Source organism: Tetranychus urticae, chromosome 2, assembly GCF_039701765.1.
Source record: "Tetranychus urticae isolate SD_2017Ah chromosome 2, NJAU_TeUrti_SD_1.0, whole genome shotgun sequence".
NCBI lineage: Eukaryota > Metazoa > Arthropoda > Arachnida > Trombidiformes > Tetranychidae > Tetranychus > Tetranychus urticae.
In genome coordinates, this window is record NC_142959.1 from 8,826,025 (window position 1) to 8,839,033 (window position 13,009).

General features: G+C 33.7%; 3 protein-coding genes, 1 long non-coding RNA gene and 1 pseudogene across 5 annotated transcripts; 3 read left to right on the forward strand and 2 right to left on the reverse strand.

The window, feature by feature from the left end:
* Positions 1-1,807: 1,807 nt before the first annotated feature.
* On the forward strand, positions 1,808-7,069 carry LOC107367960 (uncharacterized). The gene is made up of 15 exons (XM_089268102.1): positions 1,808-2,493; positions 2,575-2,645; positions 2,710-2,851; positions 2,930-3,060; positions 3,473-3,572; positions 4,041-4,192; positions 4,272-4,418; positions 4,480-4,725; positions 4,789-4,899; positions 4,964-5,032; positions 5,096-5,249; positions 5,309-5,479; positions 5,538-5,661; positions 5,788-6,518; positions 6,587-7,069. Exons 1-15 carry the CDS (start codon positions 2,436-2,438, stop codon positions 7,018-7,020), a joined length of 2,841 nt encoding a protein of 946 aa, XP_089124228.1. The 5' UTR covers positions 1,808-2,435; the 3' UTR covers positions 7,021-7,069.
* Positions 6,789-7,235, reverse strand: LOC149093826 (uncharacterized). Its single transcript, XR_016199048.1, has 2 exons — positions 7,106-7,235; positions 6,789-7,000 (listed from the first exon to the last, which is right to left on the reverse strand). It is a non-coding gene; the product is annotated as an uncharacterized LOC149093826 (long non-coding RNA).
* A 272-nt stretch (positions 7,236-7,507) lies between these two features.
* beta'COP (coatomer subunit beta') lies at positions 7,508-10,627 on the forward strand. The gene is made up of 4 exons (XM_089268103.1): positions 7,508-7,604; positions 7,672-8,294; positions 8,359-9,414; positions 9,495-10,627. The coding sequence occupies exons 1-4, from the start codon at positions 7,602-7,604 to the stop codon at positions 10,498-10,500; spliced, it is 2,688 nt and encodes an 895-aa protein (XP_089124229.1). The 5' UTR covers positions 7,508-7,601; the 3' UTR covers positions 10,501-10,627.
* A 211-nt stretch (positions 10,628-10,838) lies between these two features.
* Positions 10,839-11,826, forward strand: SrpRbeta (signal recognition particle receptor beta). Its single transcript, XM_015935691.3, has 3 exons — positions 10,839-11,015; positions 11,100-11,291; positions 11,363-11,826. Exons 1-3 carry the CDS (start codon positions 10,904-10,906, stop codon positions 11,809-11,811), a joined length of 753 nt encoding a protein of 250 aa, XP_015791177.2. The 5' UTR covers positions 10,839-10,903; the 3' UTR covers positions 11,812-11,826.
* On the reverse strand, positions 11,816-12,992 carry LOC107367931 (MOB-like protein phocein pseudogene; annotated as a pseudogene). The gene has a single exon (XR_016199047.1). The product of XR_016199047.1 is annotated as an MOB-like protein phocein pseudogene (transcript).
* Between the last annotated feature and the right edge of the window lie 17 nt (positions 12,993-13,009).

Sequence of the window (13,009 nt, forward strand, 5' to 3'; positions counted from 1 at the left end):
CACTGTTTTCAATTTTCAACAATTATCTTGATTTTGGCCATTGACTTAAAAACTTTAAGCATCAATATTTCAAGAATAGTAACACTTACAAACATTATCTTTGAGTAAACATTAGATTTTATTATGCATTATAATATATTGAAATATCGAATCATTCAAGATTCTACAAAAAAGTTATAGCATTTTATTACTTATTTTTTTCCGATATGAGACTTGATTTATCAAGTTAGATGGTTACTCATTTGTTCAAATAGCATCAAGTTGAAATTAAATGCAAAAAATTTCTCGATCGGCTACTCTGATGTGGTTCGTCGCATTGGTATGCCCAAAATTTCGTGGCTCGCTTTACGACCTTACATGAGACACCTTCTGATTTCTAACGCTATACAACACGTTTTTGTCAGTCACCTCATTCAAAAAAGCCTGTATCTCGAAAACTAAGCGTTTTTTCGCGATTTTGAGTTTGAAATTTTGCGAATTTTCGCCTGTATGATTTAGATAAGGGGAGCGAAGCGTAAGAAAAACCGAGCCCTTTTTGGGATGGGGTTTTTGATAAGGATATCCAGGAAATAGGATCCTACAATGTCCGAAGAGTTCGTAGTTTTTCGAGCAAAAACATGATTCATCCAAAAAGAAAATTTTGTTTTCTCTTTGCTGCATCAATTCTGATAGAAAGTAATGCTACTCTTTACAGCACTGAAAACAGTTCCTCAATCAAAATCTGTAAGCGAAGTTATGACTAAAAAATAGTTTATTCGCAATTATTTAATTGAAAATTTAAATAAATTCAGCCTACATATCTCTTCGCTTCAAAATTTATCTATTTACTTTAAACCTTTCTATTTTTTGCCTAAATAAACACATAAATAACCTATGCATTCAGTTCAGCTTAAAAATCTAGAATGGATCCCTATGATCCAAACTAAAAAATTTTGATCTTATACACTTACAAAAAAGCCACAACACACTGATATTAGTAATTATTAGGTAACTGGGAAAAAGTCAAGCTTTTTTTTACATTTTTTGATGCTTTTCGGGCTACATCACCCTGTTAAATTTTCGCTTATCATTCTCCTTATACGGAGTCCAGATTGAAGGTCCTGGGCGATTTTCTGGACATCTACAAATATGGCCAGGTTTTTCAGCCTTCTCGCAATCTGGTGGATGATTGGGACAAACCTGTCCTGGAGCTCAAGCGATTACACACTTTCTTTCGTGTCGATATTGATTATTCCTGCCAGATTAGTTGACCTAGGTGTACCAAGGCCTCCACTTTTCATTCTAAAAGTTTAAATTTGGTTAGAAGCATATGCAAAACTGTACGAAATTTACAATTTGAACTCGATTTCGTCATTATAAAATATAATTAGACCTATTGAACTATTTGAACTATTTGCACTATTTGAATTATTAGCAAAAAACAAAGGAACTGCTCACAAATTGTAACAAAATCCGTCAAGCGTTGTCCAAAAAGTTCTTACAAAGGTTACTGAGATTAAACTCCAACTATCTTTTCTTTTGTGTAATTTTTGAGTTTGATCCCATTAACTTCTGCATATTTGAAATATTGGCAATCTCTAGGCCACTCGTATCACGGCTATCGTTTGCCGACTTCATTGTCTTTTCTGCTTTTTGAGATGGTGTGCCAGATAAGTGGGCCAAAGTGGGCTGCTTCTATACTACTGTAGTTGGAGGGAACAGAGTCAAAGATATCAATAGGAATAATAAATGAGATGAAATAAATGAAATGATACATGGAAGTAGCATGAAAAGTAATGAATTTCAAGTGAAAACTTTATGCTGATAGTGATAATGTTATTTCATTTGATGATGTCTTTTAAAGATGTGGTTATTAAAGATGATGTTGGTTAAAGGTGATGTTGATTGAAGGCACAATTCAATGTTAGTTTATTGGAGTATCAATATATTGAACGTAATGCTCAAATGGGTAACTTGAATTAAGTTAAATTAATATTAAATTTAACGTAAACAATTTAGTCAAATGGATAAAACATTCCAGGTTAGCACTTCAGAGTCGAACTATCAATTCAAATTTTTTTGTTCTGATTTGACGCAATCTCTGTTAAGTAAAAGTTACTCTCGATCACGATACTATCAATAAGAGCACCGCGACATTATACACGCAAATATGATAATCAGAACAACTCAAAGTTTCTAGTGCTTTTATACTCGTTACGTCCGAAAAAATCAATGCAATACATTATATAAGATCTCAATGAGTGCAGAAAACATAACGCCTCTGAAATGTATCGATTAATGATATTGTTGTTTGTGGAATAAACAGAAAGATAAAATAAAAAATTATGAACAAAGGTGAAACAGATAGATTAAGTTAGTGGATCAGAATTATTTACAAATTTTTTCTGTTAACAATTCAATTTAGTTGCCACTTCTGTAACTTGTAGCTCAATACTATGATCCGTTTAATATTAACTTTACTTTTGAGTCAATATTTTGTCTTAATATGGTCAGGTAAGTGATGAACAATTTTGAACAAATTATAACTCTGAATTTAACGGAAAAAATAACATTTCAATGGAAAATTTTTTACAGAATCTTTGAATGATATCAGTCTTAAGGTTGAAAGTGGATCTTGGATCATCAATTCATCTTTAATTGATTCTGTAAGCATAGTCTTAAGTTTGTTTCTTTGCGATTGTTTTCTGAACAAAATTATTTCTTTGAAAGGAAACCAAAACTAAATATACCTTGAACGAGATTATCTATTCTGGTGAATACATCGAAAGTAAGATTTCGATTTCATCTGGTTCACTCAAATGGGATGTTATGCACTCAACAAACAACCGATATCAACGTCTTGTTATTCACGGTAAGGAATGTTGATTGGAAACTTTATCAAGAATTGCATGACTTGAGAAACTATTCTTTGTGGTTCATTGCTAAATAGATAACCAATGTGATCTGTTCACTTATAACACCAAATGGGAATCAAAGTTACCTGGGATAACGAATCCATTGTTGAACCACATTCTTCTGGTTGGACCTTCAGTTACACATAGACTGGCTCAACTTTCATGGGTAATTATACCATAAGCATGACCAAAACTACGTGAAATCACATCAAACCAATTACCATGCTCCCCATTCTTTGAGTGTTCAAATTTTCTCAGTGTATAAGCATTCTGTTAATATAGTCCTTGCGTTTGAAAAATCGAAGCATTATTTGGATGCGTTGCTCAAATCGTCAAAATTCTTGAAGAAACAGTAAGAGGTTTCTGAAGTTAGAAGGATAAAGAAAACAATTCCAGAAGAAATTTTCTAAACGAACTATTTATTATATAAATTCATGTTTGTACATTCAAACTCATTACAACTAATTACAGTCTAAGCAAATTGAAAGTGGTTAAATCATACAAATAATAAACTCAAATGAAGAATATGAAAAGTTCATGTTAATTCACCCAAACTTGTAATCATATCGTCCATTCAGCAAGAAGAACCTGACGCCGTGAAGAGAGGAGTAATAATGCACAGTAAAAGTACTTCGATTGGAGGAGCCCGTTTGAATATAACTAATTATTACATGAAAGGTGAGTTTCATTTGTTTTTTCATCTCAGCAGAAGAACGAAAAATCGGCTCCATCAAGATGAATGAAAGTTAACCCAGTTTGATTTAATTCAACATTCGAAATTATTATATTATTTATTGCAAGTTTTGTTTATGATAATTGGAACAGTACTTCTAAGCCCTTAAAAGCGCATACATCAAGGATATGAAAATATTGACAGGTGAAAAAAGGATGCAGAAAATACGCCTCATCGAAAAACTTTGATCTTTCATTATCTTGAATGATTTGTTGTGCTAAAAATTGAGCTATTTACTAGACTTTGCTCTATCTGAAGATTATTGCTATTCAAAGGGCAGCAAATTTGAAATTATAATTAAACTCAACTTGCAAGTTGATTGCGTTAACTGGCAAATTGATTCATTATAAAAAGATGAGAATCTCAATTTACTTACTTATCTTTTATGTTTTTTGCATCGTTTGGGGATCCAGGTGGATGGTTTCAGGATAATGTTGCACCAAGAGTCACAATATTCACTGGTATTGATCCATCTGAGCCTGACTATTCAAGGCAGACAACACTAACATTGGACACTTATATTCAAATGGAAAGTTCTGATGAAAAATTAAAAGCGTTTGTTAAAGTAAATTGATTGTTGAATTATTACATCGATTGAATAATCAATCAAAACTGTTTTGTTTTTTCGCTCCATTTTCTCACAGCCGGAGCCTGGAATCGGATGTCCATTTTATTTCAGCCAAGCTAGAAGTGAACCACAGCTATTTAGCCAAGCATTTTCACGATTACATTACATCGTAGATACAACCGTGAAAAAACCCAAGTCAAAACAGACGGTGAAAAGAGAAGTGGTTTGTACATTATGACATCAGTGGAACGAAGCTCAAACTTGAATTTTCTTTCCCTTTTCAGGTTTATATTGACCAGTTAACACAACAAATGAATATTGAAACCACAATCGAAGGCAAAAAAACTGAAGAAATTTATGATTTCACTTTGGGAATCAAGTATGATGACGATTCTTCGTCTTATTGCTCAATAAAACAACTTGATTTGTCCATTCCTGGAATGATAGTTTATTCAAATCAGGGTAAAATGAATATAAATGCCCATCTTGGTTTCAAGTTGAATTATAAGTTTGTAGGAATCGTTCAAAATGTGAGTAGAAGAGCATTGATTATATGCTTAGCCCTCATACTAATAAAATATGATCACTTTCAGAGCCGTTCATCTGGAAGAGACTTATACGTCTGGGAAGCTGTTGAGTACAGCAAAACATTTGAAGACCAAAAATGTGACAAACTTGTAACAACTCAATACCTACTTTTGACCGTAAGTAGAGTTACTCATTTCAAGTGTTGACACTAAATGACTAAAATCAATTTTCATTGATTAGAATGATGACAATCTTGGTGAAAAATTCATGCTTCACTCGACAACAATTAATGGCTTTACGAAAACAGGCGTAAGTTTATGAATGATACATTTGATTAGAAATTTGATTTTAAAATTAAATTTTATTCTCTAGAATAATTATATCAAAGTCCTGGAGACAAGTCGAGTTTACCGTAAATTTGAACCTACAATTCAGAGTGAAGATTATGATTTAAAGTTCAATGTTGATAAATGTTATCCATTTGAATCACAGCATCGAACTATTAAATTACATTTCAGATGCCAGGGTAAGTATTTAGTACAAATCTGATTCCAATGATAACTCTTCTTACCAATATCCCTCAAGATGACTGTGACCATTTCAAATCCCGAATATATACACACCGATATGCTATAAAATCAATGATAACACGAACTGATCAAATATCGTCTTCAAGAATATCCAATATTGAAGTTATTCCAGACTCAAATGGAGCGACTGCATACATAACATTTCTTGAAGCTCCAGAAATTAAAGGTAACCAGGTGTTGTAATCAGATAAGAAAATCAATAATTATTTATATTGCTTCAATAGATGCATTTAGCTTCGAAACGAAATTCCTGAACTCTGAGAGACTCCTCACTGGATCGTCGTCATTTGTAGCCTACAGTGACATAGATTGCCTTATTAATGCTGCAAAGTCACCAGCAGATTATCGGTAGGTTTTACTTTAAACTTTTCAATCGTTTGGTTAATAAGAGTTCGAACATTTTTTTGAATCTTTCGAGGTTAAACATTTTGTTTGAAAAATTGATGATCTAATGAACTTTTCTTCTCAAAACAGGACAATTATTTATTGTTATAATGAACGTCACAGTTGTTTCGCATTTAATGAGCAAAAAGACTTGACTGAAAGCTTTTTTGGAGCTAATTGCGATGTATATCAAATTTCTTTGAAAAATTTACACCGTTTCAGTCAAGAATTGCCTCTTGATAAAATTGCTTCGGGCATTGAATGGAAAAATTTCATTTATAGCTTAACCGACTCAACGAAAACAGCATTGTACTCATGTGATCTCATGGAGAATGTCGCATCAAAGGCTAATAGCCATTTTGATTCCCATTACCTTTATGATGACGACACTAGACTGATACCAAATGATGAAAATATACTCAAGATTGATGGAGTTAAAAATGTTGGCGAGTGTTTCCATGCGTGTCAGCAGACAGAGAAGTTTGACTGTAGATCAATATCCATATGTCCTGACGTTGATCAACCCGAATGTATCATATCAAATATATCGAGAAGTGCTTTGACACAAAATGATGCGATGACCAATTCGTCTTGTAAAGTTTTGTACAGAAACCCAATGCTTTATTATGTGAAGGTTGCGAATAGAAAGTACAAAAATCCAGATTCAGTTTCCAGGCCGGGTTCTCCTGAAGATTGTGCTAATTTATGCTATGAAACGGACGATTGTCTATCATTCCAGTATTGCGACGTATTTTGCACTTTTGATGAATATTATACAGATTCCTCGACTGAATTCAGTCAAGATTGTGACATTTATATTCGTAAGTAATCATATATCAATAAGCCATCTTAACTCGAGTCCATTAATATTAATCCATTGTCTTTTCAGCCAAAGTACTTCACAAGTTTACTGATAATGGCAAAAGGATAGTCTCTAATGTTTTCCATACTGAGCTTGGGTTAACTACGGACCAATGTGCTGCTCTATGCCATGATTGGGATAATGGAGATGAAGTTTGTCAATCTTTCAACTTTTGTCCATCAACTAAAACCACGAGTTCATGCGAGTTGTCCAAGTATAAGATAGAGGATTCGTCGACAAAAACAATCGACTCTAAAATTTGTCACAACTATGGTTACCCTACATTGAGCGTTGAAAAGAGTCAAAATTCAAAAGATGATCGCCATGAAGGTTTAAGCAGGAAAACTGTCATTAGTTTGATCACGATATTTGTTGGCATTGGTTTCGTGTCCGGTTTTATTTTTCCTATTGTTTATGCAAAATTTAAATCGACTAATCACTCTAGATTAATTGAAAAATAAGAAATTATTATACATTTTTTGTCAAAAAATAAAACAAGAATCTGGAAAATGTTCACTTTTTATCTGTTATGATTGAAAACTCAACTTATTTTAGGAATCACCAACGTGTGAAACACTTTTCCAAGAAAACCATAAATCTATTAATGTAACAAAATAAGATAATTAAGGTCAAACTTTTCGACAAAAAGTCGATAAAAAAATAACACAAGATCACGGTTGTCTAATCAGCTTATCTTCTCGGTTCGATTGACGAATGGGTTATATCCAATCTTAAAAGCAGATTTTATCTGCAGAATGAAATCCAAAATATTATTTCAGAATATTTAATCGACTGAGTCCACAATAAGTTCATATTCAACTAAAGGAAGTGGTTTTTATAACTTGAATTTCAGATACTGAGTCTGTGTAGTCGTGAAAATAATGCGGCTTATTGATGTGAGAATAGCTAGTTGAGCTGTTAACTTGAGCAGCTGTGGCAGGGAAAACAACAAATAGGAAGGAACACGTCAGCGTTGGTTTGATTAAGTAATTTATTTATATTTGATTTTCTTAATTTGTTGTTAGCTGCTATTAATATCAAAATGGTAAGTTGTATTGTTTAGGTTTGTAGACTTCATGGACTGACATTTGTTTCTTTTATTTGTCTTTAAGCCTCTCAAATTGGATGTACGGAGAAAATTGCTGTCTCGTAGTGATCGAGTCAAATGTGTTGATTTGCACCCGGTAGAGCCGTGGATGCTCTCATCACTTTATAATGGTTTGGTTCATGTATGGAATCATGAAAATCAGCAATTGGTCAAATCCTTTGAAGTTTGTGAGGTTCCTGTTCGGTGTGCAAAATTTGTTGCTCGTAAAAATTGGATTATCACAGGGTCAGATGATATGCAAATACGGGTATTCAATTATAACACTTTGGAAAGGATTCATCAGTTTGAAGCCCATTCTGACTATATTAGATGTATTGTAGTACATTCCACACAGCCTTATGTTTTTACCTCAAGTGATGACATGCTTATCAAACTTTGGAATTGGGACAAAAATTGGGCCTGCACTCAAGTTTACGAGGGACATACTCACTATGTCATGCAAATTGTCATAAACCCTAAAGATAACAATACGTTTGCTAGTGCTTCACTTGACAGGACAGTTAAAGTATGGCAGATGGGGTCAAACACACCAAATTTCACTCTAGAGGGTCATGAGAAAGGAGTAAATTGTGTTGATTATTGTTATAGTGGTGATAAACCTTATCTAATATCTGGTGCAGATGATAGGTAAAGAATAATCATTACCTTAGGTTTAAACCAGACATTAATGATTGTTTTTCTTATTTCTTAGGACCGTCAAAATCTGGGATTACCAAACAAAAACTTGTGTTCAAACATTGGAAGGGCATGCACAAAATGTAACTGCTGTTTGCTATCACCCAGAGCTACCTATCATCATGACTGGATCGGAAGATGGTACAGTTAGAGTTTGGCATTTGAATACTTATCGTCGTGAAAGTACCCTTAATTATGGTCTTGAACGGGTATGGACCATTTGCTGTTTAAAAGGATCCAACAGTGTTGCCATTGGTTTTGACGAGGGAAGTATTATAATTAAACTAGGAAGGGAGGAACCTGCTATGTCTATGGACAGCTCTGGTAAAATTGTATGGGCTAAACATTCAGAATTGCAGCAAGCTAATTTAAAAGCTCTTGTCGATCCGGAAGAATTGAAAGATGGCTATATTTTACCATTGAATGTTAAAGATATGGGAAGCTGTGAAATTTATCCACAAACCATTTCTCATAATTCAAATGGTCGCTTCGTAGTAGTTTGTGGTGACGGAGAATACATTATTTATACTGCCTTAACTTTACGAAACAAAAGTTTCGGTTCAGCTCAAGAATTTGTTTGGGCCCTAGACTCAAGTGAATATGCTGTCAGAGAAAACACAACTTCAGTCAAACTATTTAAAAATTTCAAAGAAAAAACGTCATTCAAACCAGAAGCAGGAGCAGATGGCATTTTTGGAGGATTTCTTCTAGGAGTTAAATCTGTCGCTGGACTCACTTTCCATGAATGGGACTCATTAGAGATTATTAGAAGAATTGAAATTCAACCTAAAAATGTTTATTGGTCGGACAATGGAGATTTAGTAGCTATCGCCACCGAAGATTCTTTCTATATCTTAAGATATCTTCCTGATAACGTTGCCAAAGCAAAAGAAAATCGAGATGAATTGATAACAGAAGACGGAATTATTGATGCATTCGAAGTAGTTACCGATGTCCAAGAGTCTGTCAAATCAGGTTTATGGGTTGGAGATTGTTTCATTTACACTAGCTCGGTCAATAGACTCAATTATTTTGTTGGTGGTCAAATAGTCACTATTGCACATTTAGATAGGTAAGACAGATTAATCATTAAAAATTTTATTTCTCTTTTGTTTCATCAATCTAATTGAAGTTACTTTTAATTTATTTCAGAACAATGTATCTTTTAGGATACATGCCGAAGGAAAATCGTCTTTATCTTGGTGACAAAGAATTGAATGTTGTTTCATACTCTCTTCTTTTATCAGTTTTGGAATATCAAACAGCAGTAATGCGAGAAGATTTTACAGCCGCTGTGCAAATTTTACCATCTATTCCCAAAGAGCAGCGAACTCGAGTAGCCCATTTCCTAGAAAAACAAGGATTTTTGAGTCAGGCATTAGAAGTATCAACAGACCCTGAGCATAAATTTGATTTAGCTCTTCAGTTAAAAGATACTGAAACTGCTCTTAAATTAGCTGTTGAGGCTCAAAGCGAGCAAAAATGGAAACAATTAGCAGAACTTGCAATGTCCATATGTAAATTTGATCTGGCTCAAGAGTGTTTACACAATGCCAATGATTATCCTGGACTAATGTTGTTGGCCACCAGCTCAGGAAACTCTAGTATGGTCAATAAGCTAGGAGAGAAAGCTAAAGCTTCGGGAATCTACAACGTTGCGTTCCTTTCATATTTTATTTTGGGTGATAAAGAAAAAGCTTTGAATCTTTTAATCGACACTAACCGGCTTCCCGAGGCTGCATTCTTCGCTCGAACCTACCTTCCATCTCATGTACCTAGAGTAGTTAAATTATGGAAAGAAAATGTAATATCGAAAAATGAAAAATTCGCTCAAGCCTTGGCTGATCCCACCGAATATGAAAACCTGTTTCCCAATTTCCAAGACACCTTGTTGGCTGAACAGTTTTTAAATGAACAAAGTAAAGCAGGCCGACCAAAGGCAACAGATTATCCAACCATTCAAACTAATGAAGATCGAGATCCAATCGAAGAAACTCGAGAAGCACTAGAATCTGGATTATTTGTTAAGAAACCATTTGTATTCCATGAAACAAACCAAGACCAACAATTAAAATCTGAAGAGGGAGAGAAAAAGGAAATAGGAGATTTTGATGAGGATGACGATGAAGAAGCCGTTTATACTCCACCTGAAGATTAATATCTCTTTAAATAAACCTTTTCAATCAATTAACATTTTTGTCAATATCTTATAATTTCAATCCATTTCTAAATTTGTTATCCATAATTATACCTGGAATAACATGTTATCACATGATACTTTTAAATCACTCTGTATTATTTATTTCTGCAAGTTTTTTTCAGGTTTATTCCCTGATTACATTCTTGACCATATTTTAAAGATGCCTATGTAGAATTAACTAATTAACTTAGCTTACTAGAAGTAATTAGAGTTTAAGATTCTCAGATTCCGCTCAAAAGCTGTCAATAGAAATTCAAGCAATTAGTATGAGGTCCCTTGCAACGTAACTGTTTTGGTAAACACAACAGTTGTCACACTTTCATCTAGAGTTCCAGAGTAGGATTTATTATTTTAAACTATCATGGATACTTACATTAATTTAATAATGGACAAGCTTCCACCATACATTCGCGATGATAGATCAACATTAGTTGCTCTTGGAATCACTGTTTTCATCGCATTTCTCACACTAGGTAAGTATATTGAAACTGTTATGCACAATCAGCATCTAATTTTTACCGGGATAACTTAATGAGCTAATTTTTTTGCATCACCAGTTTTGCTAGGATTCCTTTCTAAATCTAGAAAAGGATCTCGAGTGCTTCTAATGGGTCTTTCAGACTCGGGAAAGACCGTGCTTTTCTCACAATTGGTGAGTGGCAAAGCAGTTTCAACATTTACATCAATGAAACAAAATGAGTGCCATCTCAACTTGGAGAGAAGATCTGTTGTTATGGTAGATATTCCAGGTAAGCTTAGCTTGTCAAATTTTCAAGTTAACAATTTTCAAGTTGTCTAATTAATTCTATTTTCATTCTAGGTTTTGATAGACTTCGGGACAAATATTGGAATGATCTGAAGAAAGGTGTTCGTGCCATTGTTTTTGTCGTGGACTCTTATCAAATAACTTCTAACATCAAAGATGTAGCAGATTACTTTTACACTATTTTAGCTGATAATCTGGTTAGCTCTCAAAAGATTCCTATTTTGGTAGCTTGTAATAAACAAGACAAACCAAAATCCAAATCAAGTAAAGTTATCCGTACACTCATCGAAAAAGAGATCAACACTATCCGAGAAACTCGACTAGCTGCTCTTGAGTCTACAGATGGGGACAGCGAAAATACCCGAATCGTTGGTTCACTAGATAAAGAGTTCGCTTTCAATGATCTTAGAAATGCTATCGATTTTGTCGATTGTGTTGCACTAGCCAAAGAAGAGTCACCATGTGAAATAGAAGAAATTGTTAATTGGTTGAATAAACTTTGATATGTTTTGATGTAATTTGATGTGTTTATTGTGCATGAGCTTTTCAATGATTATGATTACACAAAATTTTGAATGAAGATGTTCGAATTCATAAAACCAAGCTATTAAAACTTGTTTTGTACATAAGTTATTTTATCAATTCAAATTGTAAGTTGATTGTAAGTTAACATGAATCATTATTATGAGCGTCATCATAATTTAATTAAGATCACTGAGATTTATCTGAAATTTGATTCAATGATCAGACAGAATTTGATCAAGCTTCACTTTCTTCAGGAGCTGCAGTTGTTTCTAAATCTGGTTTCAATATTGGAACAATAAGATGTTCCTTAGACATTAGGTTGTATTTAGTCACAAATATGGTAAACCTTTTGCATAAATGACTGGCGTTTTCAAATTCATCAAATAGAGTACGGTGATGAAAATATGCATGGCCAAATATACGATATACCCGACGACACACAGATCCAAGTTTGCTAACTGATGATTCTTTCATCGTTACCCGTGATGGAAAGTATTTTGTATTGTTTAAAAGAGAAGAAGCTCCATCCAAAGTATGCCTCGTATAATCAACAGCTGGGCATTCTTTTGGTGTCTTGTGTGCTGCACACAAGAATATCCATTGTTCCGTTGCAGTCATTTGTAAACACGTTTCAGGAAGACATTCTTTCTGTAATTTAACAGCTAATTTATTCAACTCCATGCAAAATTGGCGAAGATGCTCATATTTCCAGGTACCTTCATCCTGCCCTTCTGGTGGATTCAATATTTCATCTATGTTACTTGGATCACTCCTTATGGATTGTTGTATCAACTGTTGTACGGCTAATGTTGAGTCCATATCTTCAAAAGATTCATCAGGCCAATCGTTAAATTCTGAGCATTTGATTCCTTTAGAATTGCGACGAAGCACAATTGTTTTAGTGGGAACTGTCATTATCGCCAGTTTGACACTTGACAATGCAAACAAAGTATAGAAAAGGTTAGAACAGCACAAAGGTGTGAATAAGATTAACTCTTGTGCATCTAGCACTTATAATTCAAACCAAAATGAAAGGTAATTCGCATTCAGAATGTAATAAATTGTAGTTACAAAAATTGTTTTAATGAAAAGACTTATAAATTGAGAGTAAAAAATAATAAGAAATAAAAAATGTGAATTGCTGTTGAAATAACCTGGCTTATTGATGTGAAAATA

What these genes read in the sequence shown, in the direction of transcription:
- SrpRbeta (XM_015935691.3), top strand. Translation starts at nt 10,904, where the DNA reads ATGGATACTTACATTAATTTAATAATGGACAAGCTTCCACCATACATT. An exon ending in CATCGCATTTCTCACACTAG is followed by an intron (nt 11,016 to 11,099) that starts GTAAGTATATTG and finishes TTGCATCACCAG; the next exon opens with TTTTGCTAGGATTCCTTTCT. An exon ending in TGTTATGGTAGATATTCCAG is followed by an intron (nt 11,292 to 11,362) that starts GTAAGCTTAGCT and finishes TTTTCATTCTAG; the next exon opens with GTTTTGATAGACTTCGGGAC.
- beta'COP (XM_089268103.1), top strand. An exon ending in ATATCTGGTGCAGATGATAG is followed by an intron (nt 8,295 to 8,358) that starts GTAAAGAATAAT and finishes CTTATTTCTTAG; the next exon opens with GACCGTCAAAATCTGGGATT. An exon ending in ACTATTGCACATTTAGATAG is followed by an intron (nt 9,415 to 9,494) that starts GTAAGACAGATT and finishes AATTTATTTCAG; the next exon opens with AACAATGTATCTTTTAGGAT.
- LOC107367960 (XM_089268102.1), top strand. Translation starts at nt 2,436, where the DNA reads ATGATCCGTTTAATATTAACTTTACTTTTGAGTCAATATTTTGTCTTA. An exon ending in AACTAATTATTACATGAAAG is followed by an intron (nt 3,573 to 4,040) that starts GTGAGTTTCATT and finishes TTGGGGATCCAG; the next exon opens with GTGGATGGTTTCAGGATAAT. An exon ending in TTGTAGGAATCGTTCAAAAT is followed by an intron (nt 4,726 to 4,788) that starts GTGAGTAGAAGA and finishes GATCACTTTCAG; the next exon opens with AGCCGTTCATCTGGAAGAGA.